This window comes from Condylura cristata, unplaced genomic scaffold (assembly GCF_000260355.1).
Source record: "Condylura cristata isolate star-nosed mole 26May11 unplaced genomic scaffold, ConCri1.0 scaffold00004, whole genome shotgun sequence".
Classification (NCBI taxonomy): domain Eukaryota; kingdom Metazoa; phylum Chordata; class Mammalia; order Eulipotyphla; family Talpidae; genus Condylura; species Condylura cristata.
Window position 1 is genome coordinate 60,948,413 of NW_004567105.1, and position 19,905 is coordinate 60,968,317.

General features: G+C 38.4%; 1 protein-coding gene across 5 annotated transcripts in view; it reads right to left on the bottom strand.

Annotated features, from left to right (window-relative positions):
• RBM6 (RNA binding motif protein 6) overlaps window positions 1-19,905 on the bottom strand; it is an 89,329-nt gene that overhangs the window by 48,960 nt on the left and 20,464 nt on the right. For 3 of the 5 annotated variants that reach the window (XM_004676141.1, XM_012720418.1, XM_012720419.1), the window contains exon 6: window positions 4,441-4,514. The exons of the other annotated variants lie outside the window; for them this stretch is intronic. In XM_004676141.1, coding sequence (XP_004676198.1) covers window positions 4,441-4,514 — 74 coding nt within the window. The remainder of the gene's footprint in view (window positions 1-4,440; window positions 4,515-19,905) is intronic. 5 annotated transcript variants of the gene reach the window in all.

Sequence of the window (19,905 nt, forward strand, 5' to 3'; positions counted from 1 at the left end):
TATATGTTCTCAGGAGTCAGGACTTCTCCCCTCACACTTTTATATTTCCCATAAAATTGAACTACTATACAATTCGGAGCTGAAGCCACATCTATTTCCTTAAAGAACTAGATTTAATAAACTCCAGATACAAAAATAAATTTATTTTCTTAGAATTATAATCAGAAATTGTTTGATATGAAGAAAGGAGGAGGAGATAACAGGCTAACTTCAAATGCTTCCTGGCTACCAGGTACTATGCTAATTAGGTATTTGGCACACATTACTCACCAAGAGACATACTCAAATTCAGTATCACTCCAAGAAGCATCCCGACCACACCATCTAGAATTACTTCATTTTACATTCTCTCATACCCTGCTTCATTACCTTCACACCCCTTAGCATCATCATTTATTTAGCCTACTTGTTTATGCTCTGTCTTCTATTATTAAAACAAAAATCACTACAAATCAGACTAATCTGTCTAATTACAGCACCCTTAGCATTCTGCACTCATGAATGTATATTCCTTTTTTTTCTTTTAAACGATTAATTTATTTACGCTTACAGAACTTGGGTAACAGGCTAGAGGTGCTGTGGGCGACACAATTTACCAGAGGCAGAATGGGGAGTAGAACAGGCAGATTGACAAAACACACTACTGAGGGGAGTAGTGGTTGGGTCAGGAGAGGTCTGCCATGTGGGTCAGGTCCCTGGCTGGGGATTGAACTGTGCTGCAATGGCTTTGTAGCACTTCCTAATGCAGTGCTTTAACCCACTGTGCCACCAGGGGGGAGAGCCCATATATTCTCTTTCAATTCACACCAAACCCCATGAGGTAAAAGAGGGGGATGAAGGAGATTGAGAAATGAGCCAGAGATACCGAAGTAGGAACTAATATGTAGCTACAGAACCCAGATTCTTCTTTCTTTTCTGTTTCAATTGTATTATTTATATTGCAGTAACATTAGTTTGTAACACTTAGTATGATTTAGGGGATTTGATTCACCCCTCTTCAGATGTATGACACACTCCTCTTTTCTGTACCACTCCACCAAAGTACAGAAGTGTTCTGAATGATCCCATTATCAAAAAATGTTCCACGAAAAATGATTTGTATACATTCCCAGTTGTGGGAGAGGTTAAAAGAATGTGGTTTGGCACAAAGAAAAGAAAAAATACCGGATGGTTTCACGCAGCAGGAATATAAAGGACCAGGCGAGAAAATAATAATAATGAACAACTATATACCAGAGACATTTTATGGGGGGTGGAGTGAGTAATGGGATCAAAAACAGGGGGGGGGGGAGAGGAGGAAGTGCACAGGACTATGGCGATGGCACATGGGTCACTTGGTGATAGGAAGCCCCCGGGGATTACAACTGAGATGGAAAAGGCACAAAATAATGTAAAAATAAGCTATTAAGCTATTATTTAAAAAAAAAATGTGGTTTGGATCATGAAGTCTATGCAGATCAATGAGAGTATTCTATTGTGTAGCAGTGCTGGTGGCATATTTTGTCCCATGACTAGAAGAAGAATAAAACTCTGGGAAATGGGATCAATTAATTAAAGACATGGCAATGTCTCATTAAGAAATAACTCTAGTGGGGCCCTCCTGGTGGCGCAGCGGGTTAAAGCACAGCATTGAGAGGCTAAAGCCACTTCAGCATGAGTTCGATCCCCACTCACCAGGGAGGTGACCCACATGGCGAGGCAGACCTCTCCTGACCCGCCCATTGCTCCCCTCAGCAACGTATTTCATCGATCTGCCTGTTCTGCTCCCCACTCTGTCTCTGGTGAATCCTCTCACTGTCTGTCTGTGCACTCCTGGCCTGTACCCCAGTTCTGTATGAATAAATAAATAAATCTTAAAAAAAAAAAAAAGAAAAAAAGAAAAAAGAAATAACTAGTGAATGATGAAATGAGAACAGACCAAAAAATTGGAGCTTATTTGAAAGAATATATTGGGAGTCCTGGGTACCATATAATCTCTATCACCTTTCATAGTCTGAAATTTATAAGGTCCTAGAAAATAGAGACTGTCTCTTATTTGTACTCCTGCACAAATACGATGTGGCACCCTACGTGTGAAAATGGCTGCGTATCAAAACACTCCATTTCATATAAGGAATGATTCTGGTCTGGCCCTGCTCCTGCTTTGTTCTAGTACTCATTTACTGGGTAATAATGATTCATGAGGGACAGATGGGAACAGAATGGATGGGAAGGATGTGGAGGATGATGTCCATAGCTCAACACCCTCTTTATACTATTTGTGTAAATGAACATTTTCCCAGAGGTAGCTCCAATAGAAATCTTACCTAAGAATAACCTTTGTCTTTTTTTTTTTTTTTTTAAAGATTTATTTATTTTGTGCATACAGAACTGGGGAACAGGCCAGAGGCTCAGGGGCCGGCAAGAGGCCTCACCAGAGACAGAGTGGGGAGAGAACAGGTAGATCAACGAAGTATACTGCTGAGGGAACAGCGGGCGGGTCAGGAGAGGTCTGCTGTGCCATGTGGTCACCTCCAGGGCAGGCGGGAATTGAACTGATGCGGAAGTGGCTTTAGCTTCTCAGTGCTGTGCTTTAACCCGCTGCGCCACCAGGGAAGGCCTAACCTTTGTTTTTTTAAGGTGTATTTTATTTATTTATGCATATAAGAGCTGGGGTGTAGGCCAGAGATGTGGGGTTGGGGTTGGCTAGGAGATTCACCAGAGAGAGAGTTGGAGCAGAACAGGCAGAATGACTGAGATACACTGCTGAGGGGAGCAGAGGGTGGGTCAGGAGAGGTCTGCTGCATCAAGTGGCTCACCTCCCTGGGCAGGGATCAAACCCATGCTGAGTGGCTGCCAATCAATAGTTTCATAGTGCTGAGACTTAACCCTTTGCACCACCAGGGAGGCCCAGAATAACCTGATTTTAAAAGAAGGCTGACCTTGTCCTGGTTGACACTACTCTTCAGAGGGATGGATACTTTAGACAGGACTTTTTGTTGGGATGGAAGGAAGAGACATTATGTTATAACATTGTTATTTTCAAGATCAAAGAATAAATGACTCTGGTAAAAAGCAAAACACATAGTGGGGAAAATGGTACAAAAGTGACCATGGCATCTGCCATGGTTCATTCCTTAATGACCGCTCACTGATAAGAACAAGAGGCTTATGAATTAAATGAGTATTTTCAAATTAAAACATATTATCAGAATGGAGTCAACACTAAGCATACAGATTGGAATCTTCATTCTTTTTCCTAAATACTGGCAGATAACAGTTTCTGACACAGTAAGTATTTGTTAAATGACTGTCTCAATGATGAACACTGAATAAATCAGTCAAGAAAAGCTGCCAAAGGGATATGGCCCTAATCCAGTCATTTTCTAAGGATTTGGCAATATTCATACTAGTAACAATAGGTACAAATAAATCAAAAGTCTTCTCTAGACAGTGTTTGCTACCATAGGATTTAAAGCATGTCATTTCCACACCCATAAGGGAAGAACATGGCCAATGAAGGGAAAGAGCCAAATGTAATGAGTCAGGCTGAATGGAACAAAGCTGATGAAAGGGCATTAGATGAAATAAGAGTTCCCATGTAATACCAGTCTTTTCTTCAGAGTCATCTTTTAAAGTTCTGGGCACATCTTATTCACACTATTAAGTATAGACAGTATGTACATAAAAATCAAACTTTACTGAAGGAGGAACTAGACACCACAAGGAAAACGACTCTACCTAACACAATGACAAGAAGGGGTATATCCATTTCATAATTTCTATCAAATTACCAGGGAGGATTCAATTAAAGACCCAAATGACAATGCTAAGTGATATATCTAGATGGCTGAAACATACAGATTCAGATTCACCAGCTTTGCCTATATTCAGCCTCAATGAACTTGAATACAAAACTCCAGTTTGCAAAAAACAATGATTAATGCAACAGACATGAACAACCCACTTCTCTCTCCTCCTCAAACGTCCCCTTGCAAAAGTAGCACATGCAGGCAGAACCTGAGTTCCGTGCCACTGGAACTGCCATCAGTGGTTTTTACCCTAGGTCTGGGTATAAGTATTGACCTAGAAAGTCTGTGCCAGGCAGAACCTTGGGATTATAGACAGTCAAGGATCATTCTTTGTATGAGGTTCTCTGTCTCACTCACACTCCTAAGGGAAGCACTCCAGAACTGTGACTTTTCCCATCAACTGTCTTTGGAATCTAACCCAATTGCAACTGGGCCTTAGTTTTAAAATACACACTGAGCCCATTAACTCCAGAGAAATCTTCCTGGCCTCTTTTAAAATTTTTCCTCACAAGCACCTTCTGGTTGGATTGTGGTATACTCCAAATACAGGTTTCGGTACCTTTCCAAAAGTTTAATAATTTGAAACCCTCCCTCCCCATACATAAAAAATATATCCTTCCAGCATCATTTGACCGAAGTATAAAGCAACCTGGTTGGCCTCCATGCATCCGATGGCATCTTCCAAGAGTGAAAACTCCACGCAGACATAGCCATAGTCGTAACCTGGGGACAGCATTTAAATACAGACGGGAGTGGTGTTAGTGCCTTGAAAACACAAAAGACACACTTAAACCCCCTGTTTGTGAACCCCTTAAACACAAGCCCTCCCATTTGGTCCCTCCCTCCCTATGCAAGGCAAAGTTGCTACCCCAAACAGAAAAAAAGTACTAAAGGAAAGTCTGGGAGTTTCTGAACTTTGAAAATCACTCCAAAATGGCATTTTATATTAACCAAGAAGATCCTTTGCCCACATTAGTGCTGATGATCTGGCAAGGGTGCCCCAGAATGGGTAATCCCAGTGTTCAAGTGAGGACCCGAAACATTTAATCACAGGCTGAATCTTCTGGAAAAACAAAGTCAACAAGAACAGAAAAGTATCTGGAAAAAAAATGTATCCCGAAAGAGGAAGGAGAAGCAATAACCCCCAAAACTATGCTAATAGTCACCACTTTTCAAGCAGAAACCACCTTCAAAGACAGAAGTGCTGACAGACTGAGGCAACTATTCTGTTTGGATACCACAGGAGGCTTCTGGTTGGCAGGGGACAGACCATTTCAGGTCTCCTCTGTTTTTTCTTGTTTCAATTCAAGTGATAAACCAGCTAAAATCTTTATGAAAGGAAGAAGGTGTAACAGCATAAATAAGTAGAAATAAGCTGGGTCCAAAATTGTGCTTATAAACAAAGATTGGCGGTGGGGTAGGCTGGGGGAGAGACAGCAGTTGTTAGCAATCAATACATGTTCAAGAATTGTACGTAGCATTAGTTTTAAAATATTCTTGCACCTTTCTTCGGAGCAAGTGTCATTAGTAGCTCTCAGACCCATGAAATTGGGAGGTCATGGGATTTACAGGCTGCTGAACCTTAATGCTAACCCATATAATGTCCCTGATATTTCCATCATATTAGTACAAAAATATACTTAGTGCAAAGCTCTGCAAATGGCTTCTGCAATTCCTCTACAGCCTCACAAGACAAAAAAGTTCATCTTTAGGAGTGGAATTGTCCAAATGCAACAGCAAGAAAGATGTGATTTACTCAGATGAAAAATAAAACTCAGAAAAAGAGAAACAACATAAAACCGAGACAATTTGAACCCAAAATATTAATATATGTAACAATAAGAAACAGATATCCTTGAATCAATGTATCAAAGGCAAAAAATTAAAACTAATGTAACAGAAAATACCAACTTAAAAAAACTAACCAACTCCTGAAATGAATCAAATTCCTTGTCACATGGAATGCATCCCTGAAACATGTTATCATGATAGTAATAAAATTATGACTTTATGATTTGTTAAGTACTATAAGTTCCAATATATAAACTGATTCTTAGTTTGAATTTTAGGAAATAACCAGGAAAAAGATAATAGAAATCTGAACACAACCTTAGGCTGAGCTTTTTGCTGGACTTCACAGATTTGACCAAAAGAAATTAGAACTAACCCTTGCAATCTATCCTTAAACTTACCACAAAGCCACTGACTAGTAATTATTTGAAGAACTGGAACTATTATTGAGAAACAGTATATGTATTTTTTTATATCCTATTAATAATGGAAACAGTTTTGTACTTGGTTCCTTTCTAGCTGTTTTTCTTGATCAAATGGAGTCAACACCTCATATATAAAACACTCCAGTTTTGTTACGAGCTCTATTATTCTTAGAAAACACTGCAGAACACCAGAAGCAACAAAGGTGACTTTTATCACCAAATACCTACTACAAACACTCAAATACTTGCCCAAATTAGAAAGACATAACCATGAAACAAACAGATGTACTTTCAAATGTGCTGATTCCCTCCACAGAACAACTCAAAGGAGTGTCAAAATGTATAGAAAGCAACCCTCTCTCCATACCTGCCAAAATGAAAGACACAGGAAACTAACACCAAATTGACAAAACCCTGAGTTTCCTTCCTGAGCTTAAAGTAACTACTGTGGCCCAGAGGAGCACACAGGATCTGTGAAATGAGAGGAAGAAGGGAAGAGGGGTTGTGGGGGAGGGGAGGAAGAGAGAGGCTAAAGGACCGACAAACTTTGACACTAAAGTCATTGGAGGGGGAAGATAGAATCCCTAAAAAACATTAACAGAATCGCTATACATCAACTTTGTTTTATACTTATGTTGACAATGCACTTCAGACTTAATATTAAATTTACAAGTCAAAAACTTGGTTTCTTCCACTTAAAACTTTAGCTACCAAACAAGAGAAATTTAAAGTTTAATTATAATGCCTTAAGAAAATTTTAATGGTGCTTAATCTTCATCCCAGGAATTTTATATGTTTAACACTCACGGTTATTTTCAGGATTTGCCAAAATGGATTATTTATACACAGCACTTATTGTTGAGGTTGTATTCTAAATACATATACTCATTTAATACTCAAAAGACTACTCTATGAGGTATTATTAACTTAATTTTATCCATGGAAAGGCAAACAAAGTGAAATAATTTGCTCAGCATCATTTCATTGGTAAATCACAACATCAGGCTTCAAATCAGGCAATTCTGATTCAAATCAATGCTATTAACCACTACACTGGCCGCCTTTAATATCCTACACTGATTTGAGCAATCTGAATTACAACCTCTACAAATAAAGAGGCACCAAATACCTCAACAGAGATAAGATCATGTCTATAGTTAAGAAACACTGAAATATGTGCAGCACAATATTTACTCTTACTCTAAAATGTCTATGGCAGACTTTTTTGTGATTGGGTCCGAATATGCAAGTTAGAAAGTATTCACCCTCACAGACTGACTATACTGGCTATCAAAAGTCTCCTGAAAAGACAAAAACTCAAAACCTTGTCATTAATGGTTATAAGATTAAAATATGGTAAGATACTTGATAAAGTATACCTCACATAGTGTTTTTTTAAAAATGAGGATGATTACATAAAATGTGTTCAGAGAAAGAGGACTAGAATTAAATACAATGAAGTGGCATCTAACTCAGGTTAAAAGTCAGCGTGTGAGATGAAAACCATGCATTTCATAACCATACTCGAACACCCCAAGGGGAAGAAAAACATACCATCTTCTCAATATAGGTTAAGTCCAACAGTGCCAGTTTTTCCTCCAGCGTCGAAACAGATCACTTTTCTTTTGGTTGACACCAGATGAAGAGGTTGGCTTGCATTTAAGGGCCATAATGTATGAAAAATATATCACTTTAAATAACAGAATCACAGCCAGCACAATGAATGCTCACACTCTGAGAAACTTGGAAACAGAGATCAACCTAAGCCACAGTTGAGTCACATCCCTACCTCTCATGCTCAGTGTGAGAGAGGGAAAGCGGGGTGTGGAAGAGGGGTTGAACAAACTCATGAATATACAGAAATTGGAAAATGATATTATGCACCACACCTGTTCACAAAAAGACTACAGTGGTTGTATTGTTATAGTGGGGTGATAGAGTTTTTTCTTTGTTTCTCAAATGTGATTTTATAATTCACAGAAAAAGTTCTAGTAGACATAGAAGATGTTCTATCCAGAGACCTACCCATGCTGAAACTAACCAGACTTAGAATTGTTAGAAACCATTTGAAATCAACAAGATGGTAAACTCAGTATTAAACAGCCCCACAAAAGGATTCTTACCTAAAAAGAGTAACAGAAAGTTCCTTTTATTACCTTTTTCTTCCACCACCACATGCTGGGAAGAAGTCTGGTGGGCTGATAGATCTTTGTGCTTATTTATAAAATAGCATACCAACTCCATTTTCTAACCTAAATGTAGAGATTTCTCCAAAAAAAAAAAAAAAAAAAAGTGAATGCTGCTTACACTTTTCTTGAAAGCTCAGAAATATGGGAAGGAAACCTATAAAGGTAATGTTAAAATTTCAATTCTCCTCCATCTTCATTAACCATGTGGGTGCCTGTTCCCCCAAAATGTTATCTGTGATAAACACTAGCCAGGTGCTTAACAAGACACAGAAAGACAAAGTTTTGATAAATAATATCCAGTCCCAGAACTAATCTTTAGTTCTTTGCCCCTAGAAAAGTTGACTGTGATGTCGGCAAACATGGCCCTTGACTGTTTAAGTCAATTGTTATCCTGTAATATTGACAGCAAGCCTCACTCTCACAAAAATTATATAGCAATGTTTCTTTAGGAAAGCAAGATGAGTGAGGGCCCCTATATTCAAGCTGATCTAGCAAAACCCAACTAACAAATGAGTCTGGCTGAATTCCCCATTATTAGAATACTGCTTGACTTTGAAAAAGCCCAGAATATATAACATAACACCACAATGTAAAAAGAAATCAGAATTTTTAAGAACACAGGCAGAAAGTAAAAGGGTTTATTTTACTAGGTATCTTTGAGGAAAAGGAAGAGATTATCCCCTCCTCCTTATTTAAACAAGGAATATTATTTCTGTAGGAATAAAGCATTATGAACATAAAAAGAACAATGAAAAATCTTAACAGATATCAGAGAACTTAGTCCTAGTTGCTGTTTTCCTAGTTACATTTTATTAGACATATAGGTTTTCAGAAAATAAGTAAACGATTATCAATTTTAGAGATCTTAGCAAAAACCAAAATAGAATCAATCTAGGTATCTGAATTCCTACAGGGAATAACACAACAAAGGAGGCCTGTGTGCATGATTTGCAACTTGCTCTGTTAAAACATCAAGTGGGGCCTCCCTGGTTGTGCAAGGGGGTAAATCTCAGCACTATCAAGCTACAGGCTGACACTGCAGTTTGATTCAGGCCAGGGAGGTGATCCACACGATGCAGCCAGCAGGTCTTTCCTGTCTCTCCCCACTGCTTCCCTCAGCAATGTATTTCAGGAGATCCACCTGTTCTGCTCCCCACTCTGCTTCTGGTGAATCCTCTTATGCCTTGCACCTCTGGCTTGCACCCCAGCTCTTGCATGCATGTATAAATAAACTTTTTTAAAAAAAGAAAAAGAAAAGATAAATTTTCACCCTTACTCAATTAGCAGTACTACTTGAGTGTAGAGGAGCAAAGAATCCTTTTCCTAAGAGACTAATAGAAGAGTTACAGCAGATAGCCAGCTACAGATCACCTTAAGATGCTGCACAACTCAAAAAAAGGAAAATTACTTTTTTTAAATTGAAAGATAGGGCCTCCCTGGTGGTGCAGGGGTTAAAGTGTCAGTGCTATCAAGCTACTGCCAGCTACTATGGCATGAGTTCCACTCCCAGCCAGGTAGCTGATCCACACAGCACAGCAAACTTCTTCTGTCTTGCACGCTGCTCCCCTCAACAGTGTATTTGAGTAATCCACCTGTTCTTCTCCCTACTCTGTCTCTGGTGAATCCTCTCACCCTCCCACACCCTGGCCTACACTGTAGTACTTGTATGCATAAATGAATAAATCTTTTTTAAAAACCTGAAATATAATCAAAATTTAATATCACATTAGATGTATAGCATAATGATTTAATGTATGTATATACTGTGATATGATTACTACAATTAAGTTTAATAACCATCACTATACAATAACATTTTTCCTTCCTTATAATGACTTTTATCATCTACTCTTAGCAATTTTCAAATATACAGTACAGTATTGTTAACTACAGTCACCAAGTTAAACATTACATTCCTAGGGTTTACTTATCAAGAAACAATTATGCCTTACAGAGCCAATGGTCAAGTTCAATTTTTGTTCACTTGAAAATAAATAAACAACAGAGCAAGGCATCAGGAGAGTGGAAGCTTTGCAGATCTGCCCTTCTGCCCAGCCAAGAACACTCTGCCTAGCAGGAAAGATGGTGTAGGTGTGGCAAAAGAATTACCCAAGACAAGCAGCATCCTCTGCAACATGATCACAGAACAAACGCCACCTCGTTAGGGAATAAGGTGTTCTTCTCATTTCTGTATTCCTAGCATTAGTGTAAAACATGGCACACACTGATAGTCAATGCAACACTGATTGTAGTAAGTATCTTCATTGGAGAACACACAAGAAAAGTAATTTCTACGGCTTTGTACATATGCAGAAGTTACAACCAGTTCTCTATGGGCTGTCAGTCACATTTCTCTGGGCCTGGCTTATCTCATGCCAAATAACAATGATGGTTTCAGGGGGATATGAGATAATGCATTTTAGGATACTTTTATTAAAAAGGACTATCAGAGCCTAGATATGAGATAATAGCCTCTATTTTCCTTCTTTCAAATATACCCCATTATTAAATTTTTTTTACTGAGAATTAACAAATTGATTTCAAATGTACACTGAGACTATATCTGTTTCCCACCCCCATGCCACAAAGCTATTTCTCTTTTCACCTGGAAGAAAAACATGGCCCATAAATACTTTCTCCCACTGCCTTGGCCCCAGTGCAAAAATGCAAAACAAAACCACAAACAACTCATAACTGTTTGAAGGGACTCTGGGAAAGTTTTACAAAGATAGCGGCTGCTAAGCTGGAATTTGCACAGGATAAGAACAGACCATACTGTGGTCCCTCATCTATTCCAGAAGTGAACTAACATTCAGAGAAGGCATATAAAACTCACATTTTGACCAGAAAATACACCCTAGGTCTGTTTTCTAGGCCCTGCAACAGAAACCCCACTAAAGGCACTAAGTATCAACAAGATACAGCTTTGTAAACCTCCATCTGTGCAAACATAGAAAGATCGTTCCTGTACCAGTTTCTTGACACATAGGTTCGAAACTCTTGCAATTGCCTAATGATAGGATAGTTTGAGTATCTTTTGTTCTAATGAGGCAACTCTTGGTGAGTTAAAGATACGGCCTGGCCATCAAACAGCCTCGCCCCTCAACATCCATGGAGGAGAAAGGATGCTGGAGATTGAGATAATCACCAATGTTCAGTGATTTAATAATAAGTAATGCCTACATAATGGGACCCCCATTTAGAGGAGTCATAAACCTCTAAATGACAGAACATGGAAAGCTTCCGGGTTGGTAGATGCATCCATGTCTTAGAAGGGTAGTACAACCTAACTCCGTGGGACTGAGGTTCCTATGCACCTTTTACCTGTCCTGATTACAAACCAGTTTATAAGTAAGTTTCCTTGAGTCTTGTAATTCATGATAGGAAATTATCAAACCTGAAAGGGGAGTTGTGAGAATCCCCAACTGAAATGTGGGTAACCTGGGGATCTGATCTGAAGAAACCTCATCATCTCTCTGCCTATATGACACAGAGGCAAACAATGCTTTCTACTGATGTCATTCCATTGACATACTCAGACCTCCATCTTTTAACTCACTTGAAGGCCCCACACACCTTTTATGCTGAGCTCAACTGCCAACACCTCTGTAATCAGCACTTGTCCTTCAGGCAGTTATTTTAAAATACAGAACTATCCTTGGGTATGGTTTTCTTAAAAAGTGTCCATTTCATTAGATAAGCTCATACATCTATCAAACATACTGCTGTCTGACAACCAAGGTGAGCACTTACTAAGACTAAATATTAATCCAAAAGTTAAAACAGAAGAATTTAATTTTTAACAAGTATTAAAATAGCTTATAATGACACAAACATTAGAACAAAACACTCTACTCTCTTATCTAAAGGCTGCTTTAGCTAATTTAATTGAGTAAACCTCTATAGTCTTACTTTCCAAAATATACTGAGGTTCTACTTAGTCAACAAGCTTTCAAAATTACTGACCAAACCCTAAAAAGATACTTTTATTCTCTTATGCTACTCCTCCCCTCACTAGCTGACAGAACTAAACTCAAACTCCCCTTAGACACTACACCGTAGTGCTTGTGCTTCACTACTCACATAAAATCTATTGGGACTTCAAGCTATTCATTCCCAACAGCCCAATGAGCCTCTATTCTGCAGTTAGCACCAACACCACTTAAGAAGCTTCAAAATATGTTAACAATCAGAGAAAACTTACTCATGTCTCTGCTCGAGGGACTAAGCCAGGTTTTCTATCCCCAGGATCTACACCAAGGTAAGTTTTCATATGGAAGGTTCTTAAAATGAATGTTCATTCTTGGCACATCTTGAAACAACTAACAACAACAAATGTTGGCGAGGATGTGGAAAAAAAAGGAACTCTCCCACTGCTGGTGGGAATGCGAACTATTACAACCACTATGGAAAACTGTTTGAAGGTTCCTCAAACTGCTAAACATGGAGCTTCCCTATGACCCAGCACTCCTAGGTATCTACCCAAAAGATACAAAAACAATGATTCAAAAAGATACCTGCACCCCCATGTTTATTGATGCTTCATTTACAATTGGAAAGACATGGAAACAGCCCAAATGCTCAAAAGTGAAAGACTGGACTAAAAAGATGTGGTACATATACACAATAGAATATTACTCAGCAACCAAAAAAAAAAAAAAACACATGCCTTTTGCAGCAACATGGATGGAGCTGAAAAAGATCATGCTTAGTGAAATAAACCAGAAAAAAAAGGAAAAATACTGGCTGGTTTCATTCATAGCAGGAGTATAAAGGACCAGGCGAGAAAATAATAATAATAATGAATAGCTATATACCAGAGACATTTTATGGGGGGTGGAGTGAGGAATGGGATCAAAAAGAGTAGGGGGAGGGAAATGCACTGGACTTTGGTGATGGCACATGGGTGATTTGGTGATGGGAAACCCATGGAGATTACAACTGAGATGGAAAAATGCACAAAATGATGTAAAAATAAACTATTAAATATATAAACAACAATAAAAAATGAATACCATTCCCTTGTACAGAATCTTCTACATAAAAGTCTTTAGAATGGAAAGATTTGAAAATGATTATAAGGGCCCTCCCTGGTGGCGCAATGGGCTAGGACACAGCACTGCCAAGCTGACCACAGCCGCCTCAGTGCAAGTTTGACCCCCAGCTCTGGAGGTGATCCACATGGTGTGGCAGACCTCTACTAACCCGCCCACTGCTCCCCTCAGCAGTGTACTTCGTCGATCTGCCTGCTCTGCTCCCCACTCTGTCCTGGTGAATCCTCTCACAGCCCCTGCACCTCTGTCTTGTACCCCAGTTCTGTATGCATATATAGATAAATCTTTTAAAAAAAAAAAAAAAAAGGATATGATATCAATAAGGTCAACCTCACGTAATTCCAAAGATGACTAAAATTAACTCAAATTCAGGCACCTCTCCCCAGCCTCACATGATACCTCTAGCCACTGCAACATGAACTTCTTTTGTAGGTGTGTTGTTTTTCACTCAGCCACAGGGTCCAACCCACTGTCCTACCAGACCTGTTCAGCAACTGATTCCCCAGACATTCCTAGTTTTCAAATTCAATCATCTTCCCTTAAGGTTGGCCCCCACCCCCAATATGGTACCAAACCTGGTAAAGAATCCTGGTTGAAAACACCACTTTTAACAGTTTCAGAGATGTGACAAGTAAATGTGATATTCTCTGATTAAACCTATGGCCAGTCAGTTTTTTTCCAGTAAGAATTAAAAATATTCATTTGCTAGAAATGTTGCAAAATGTGCATTTATATTTTCCAACTATATATTTTTTTCTTACTTGATGTTAAACAATTGCTATCTTGGGCCTCCGTGGTGACATTGGGTTAATTCTCAGCACTATCATGCTACCACAACTGTGGCCTGAGTTTGATCCCTGCCAGAGAGCTGACCCACATATGGCATGGCAGACCTCTCCTGTCTCACACGCTGCTCCCCTCAGCAGTGTACAGTGTATCTGCCTGTTCTGCTCCCCACTCTGTCTCTGGTGAATCCTCTCACTCCCTGCACTGCTGATCTACACTCCAATTCTTCTGTGCACAAGTAAATAAATAAAAACAAGAAACTACTGATATCTTTAAACACTCCTTTCAGTACTATAACTATGCATGTTTTGCATAGTAAGTGTTTATAATCCATTTCACAATGGAGTTCTGCCCTAAACTGAAAGCTCTTCTTTGGGTTTTTCCTTAAGAAAGCACTTCTGTTTTATCAATGAAGGGGTAAAAACTTAAACCATTTCAATTGTTAAAAAGTAAAGGATACAATTCTTAATGTTAACCTCAGTAAATGTAGAGGGTCCAAGGTCTCTGACACAGAGTCATTTTCAGTATATCCAAAATGCAAGGGTCACTGCAATCCACTTCCTAAGAGCTTTCCCTTCCAGGGCCTCAGAAAAATGTCCATTCACTAAAGGAACAGTGACATTATCAAAACAAGATATTACTGTCTCCTTTTAATAATACTTTATTTACCCTCTAACTTTGCAATGCTAATAATGAAAGAGTAACAAAATACCTATGGGCCTCCTTGGTGGTGCAAGGCATTAAGTGTCAGTACTATGAAAACATCAGCAGCCAAGGCAGCACGAGTTCAATTTCTGGCCAGTGAGCTAACCCATGTGGCACAGCAAACCTCTCCTGTCTCTCCCGCTGCTCCGCTCAGCAGTGTATTACCGTCAACATGCCTGTTCTGCTCCCTACTCTGCCTCTGGTGAATCCCCTCACCCCCAACCCCTGCACCTACCTCTGGCCTGTAACCCAGTTCTTGTATACATACATAAATAAATCTTAAAAAAAAAAAAACAAAAACTTCTGCAGCACTTCAGTTACTATGGAGTTAAAGCACAGCACTCACTATAAAGCGACCCACTGTCACTGCAGCACAAATTTGATTCCCTGGCCAGGGAGGTGACCCACATGGCGTGGCAGACTTCTCCTGACACACCCACTGCTCCACTCAGCAGTGCATTTCAGTAGATCTGCCTGTTCTGTTCCCCACTCTGTCTCTGGTGAATCCTCTCACCCTCGCACCTCTGGCCTGTACCCCAGTTCTTGTATGCATAAATAAATAAGTCTTTTAAAAAATATATAAAGCATGTTTGCTCTAAATGATACAAATTCCTTCTGAAAAAATACCACAGCAACTTTACACACCATATAAGTCCACCTAAAAAAGAAGAGCAATCCTGTCTATATTCATATGACAAACACTGTGAGAATGAGCCATTCAAGATCTCTGGAGTATGCTACACGAATAGAAAGAACACTACTCCTGTACAACAGAACAAATTAGGCAGGCAAGGCCTTTGCTTACTATGGGCTCCCAAAATACAATAAGCATTAAACTTTGCTACTTACGGAAAGCTCGCCTGCTTGCTAAATCTCTCAGGCTACAAAACAGTTCCAGAATAAATTTATTGCAATAGTTCTCACAATTCAGAGTCCATCAACATCGCATGAAACACTTAAAGCACAGAATGCTGGAGCTTGCTCCAGAGTTTCTGTTTAGTAAGTTTAAGGTAAGGCATGAGAATCTGCATTTCTAACAAATTCCCAGTGGTGCTAATCCAAGAACATACTTTGTGAATCCTGTATATAGTTTACTTGACAGAAGCTATTCAGTATAGTTCTTATATAGAAATCTTATCAGATTTCTGCTGATATTTTAAAAATTTATCAATTTTATGTTTATTTCCAACTTTTACTGGAAATAAATTCCAATTACAAAAATAATAGCAAAGAGCACACTAATATATCTTTTACACAGATTTCATCTATTGATACATTTTGTCTTATTTCTTTATCTTTACTCTTACTCTTTTCTCCATATGCATCAAGTATTTTTCCTAAACAATATGAGAAAGCACTACAAAAATTATGGTACTTTACCTCCTAAAAGCTTCAGTATTTCCTATGAACATTAGTTACCAACTCTACTGAATTTAACAGTGATAGACAACTACCACAATTAACATACAAAATAAATTCTATTCTGTCCAAAATTTCCCTCATCCTACCACTTACTGTCAAACGCCCCCCCAATACCTGGCAACCACTATTTTCTATTCCTATAAGTTTCCAAAATATTGTATACACAGAATCATACAATATTAGTAATTTTCACAAAGTTATAATCAGGGGCCTCCCTGGTGGCATAGAGGTTAAGCACAGCACTATGCAATTATCTGCAGTCACTGCAGCATGAGTTCGATCCTGAGCCAGGGAGGTGACCCACATGGTGCAGCAGACCTCTTCTGTCTCACCTGCTATTCCCATCAGTAGTATATTTCAGTCAACCTGCCTGTTCTGCTCTCACTCTGGCTCAGCTAGATCCTCTCACACACCTCTACCCTATATCACTGGCATACAGCCCAGCTCTTATATGCATAAATAAATAAATATTTTAAAAAAAATAGTTATAATCAAATACCATAATGTAAATTCACCACTTTAACCATTTTAACATTTACAATTTAGTGGCATTAAATATGTTCATAAAGTTATACAGCAATTACTATTATCTAGTTCCAGAATACTTTTATTACGCCAAAAGAAATCCTGCACACATTAAACAATCACAGAAAAATTCATAAATTCATCTGACGTCAGAGATTTTAGATAAAAGTTGTGACCCTAGAGTTGCACAACACTGAAAGAAATAAAAATGAAGTTGACAATGACTAGAGATCAGTGAACAGGCATTCACGTTTTCTCTCAAATATAGAGTAGTTCCCATTTTATCAACCTAAAGTGCAAACTCCACCTCACAATTCCCCTCTTATGAGTAATGCTTTCCGGTATGGTCTTTGCAGGTTATCGCAGAGCCTAAAGAAATGACTGCCAAATATTAAAGTCACACTTATTGAAATTTAGTCTTTTAACAAGTAAATGCTAAGGGTCTCAGACTATGTGACTGTTTCAAGACATATTCTTTAGCAGACAGGTAAAAACTACAATGCTATGAAACCTAAACTACCTTTTAATGATCCTCACCTACGAGATTAGATGCTCTCCAGACACATCTCTTATTCATTCCATGTATATTGGGAACCCATCAGTGCCAGGCAGTGTCTATTGGAAACAGGAAGGAACAAAACAGACAAGGCTCCTACTGTCATGGACCTAACTCTAGTAGGAGGAGTAAAACATAAAACTACTCAAAAGATTATCAGTGATAGATTCTATGATAACAAAGTAGGATACAATGGAAAATGATTGAGGGCTGACTTAAATTAGACGGTGAAGCAAGGCCTCTGAGAGATGAAAGAGAAACCAAGAACTAAAGAACAAGAGGGAAAAACAATGCAAAGGCATTGATACTGAAAGAGGTCTGTACTGATCAAGGACAAGAGAAAGGCTCAGTGTGACTACAGCATCATAAGAAAGCAGTACAGGATATGGTCAGACAAACAGCCAAGGGCCAGTTCACATAGGATTTTTTAAGTCAGAACAATAAGTGGGGAGTATCTTACAAGTGATAGAGAAGACCATTAATGGATCTTAGGCATGAGGTAATAATATCTAACTGATATTTTCAAATATTTGTTCTAAAAGGGTCAGGAAAAAGACAAAACTTACATAGATCTGAGGCATACAGCAGGAGGAGGGGGAAGGAGGAAAACAGGAGAGGAAAAGCACAAGGGACTATTAAAATGGTTCATGGGTGCTAGTAGCGGGGGAACTACAGGGATTAGATCTGAGGGAAGAAACCAAATATTATACAAAAAAGAACAACAATATGAGAAAATAAATAAATTTAATTACAAAAAAATTCATTCAGGGCCCTCCTTGGTGGCACAGCAGGTCAAAGCATGGCACTAAGAAGCTAAAGCCAACTTCAGCATGAGTTCGAGCCCTGCGCCAGAGGTGACCCACATGGCGCAGCAGACCTCTCCTGACCCACCCGCTGCTCCCCTCAGCAGTGTACTTCGTCCATCTGCCTGTTCTGCTCCCCATTCTGCCTCTGGTGAAGCCTCTCACCACCCCTGCACCTCTGGCTTATACCTCAGTTCTGTATGAGTAAATAAAGCTTTAAAAAAAAAAATACTGTCATTTTATACAATAAAATGCCAAAAAAATACCCTGCATTCCCAGAAAGGTATATATTTTTTTAACTACTGCTGGAAAGAATTCACATTTCAATGTCTTATCTACCAATTACAATTCTAATAGCTCCCACAGCCTACAACTTTAAGTATTTCCTCTATGAATGCTATACATACGTATAGCATGTTAAGTCTTACTCAGCTAATAACCTTGACACTAGAAATAGAAAGTTAATGAGTACTAAAGAAATGAGGAGTTTAAACAGCTGCTATTTAAATAAGACATCTGTCCTAAATATACCAATGCATAATGAAAGCAGTTCATGAAACAAGTTTAAAGCTAAGACTACCTCCCCATGAGTTAAAAAGCAACTACAAAAAAAAAAAAAAGCAACTACAGCCTGAAAATTCTTTTAGTTCCCTAAGATAATAGTAACCAAGAAAGTATGTATGAGACGTGTTAAACGAAACTGAAAGAAGTATGCAAGCAGAACAATGTTAACTACTCTTCGTCCTTTCTCTACAAATTGAAAGTTGGTATTTTTTTAAACAAAAAATAGTTAGCTCTCTGAGGAACAATGCTTTAGAGCTTTTTCTTAAACTACAGAAAAATCCATTTTTGAACTTAAATGCTGGTCTTTCAAGCACAAAAAAATTTATTTTTGTAGATAGTTTACCTCTGCAGAATCAATGTGAATAAGAACCAATTAACATAAAATTTTTATTCCATGGGGTCTCCCTGGTGGTGCATGGGTTAAGGTCTCAGTGCTTTCAAACTATAGACAGCAACTGCAACATGAATTTAATTCCCCACCAGGGAGCTAACCTACACAGCACAGCAGACCTCTCTTTCTCACTAGCTGCTCCCCTCAGCAGTGTACTTCAGTAGATTCACCTGTTCTGCTCCCCACTCTGTCTCTGGTGAATCCTCTTAGCCCTCGCACCTCTGGCCTACACCTTACCTAGTTCTTGTAAGCATAAATAAATAAAATGAATCTTTAAAAAAATTTTACTCCATAGTAAAATGTTTGAAAGTAAAATTATATCCTCAATAATATGGCATGATCTTACATGAAGAATTCATTAACTTGAAGTTCCACAAAAAGATTAATGTTCTGCTTTCTCTAAAAATACTGGTCAATACTTTAAGTGATTGGAATTTCACTTCTAACTACTTTTTCGTAATAATATTTAAAGGATTTCATCATACTTGGTAGTATAAAATATTAAAAAAGATATTTTTAAGTTTAATCTGAAGTTCAGACCACAGTACAGAAGTCAAAGAGAAAATCCTCCTGGATCTGGTCATAGATTTCAACAAAATAGCTATTGCAGAACTCCATTCTTAGAGAAAGACTGAAAATTCAGGAAACTACTAATTTGTACGTGATCTCTAGAAAGTTTTAAATTTCATGCTGAAGCAATTAAATGAAAAGTTTTACAAGTAGTAAGTTTTTAAATCCTATGAAATCCCAAAGTAAACATTCCACCACCACAAAGAACATAAACAGCAATTTTAATAATTATAATATATTCAGTACAAATGCTATAACATTCACTTTGTATCTTTGAGTCAATCAGAAGAAATGGGATGTGTACCCCATCATGTGTGAAGAAAACATCCACAA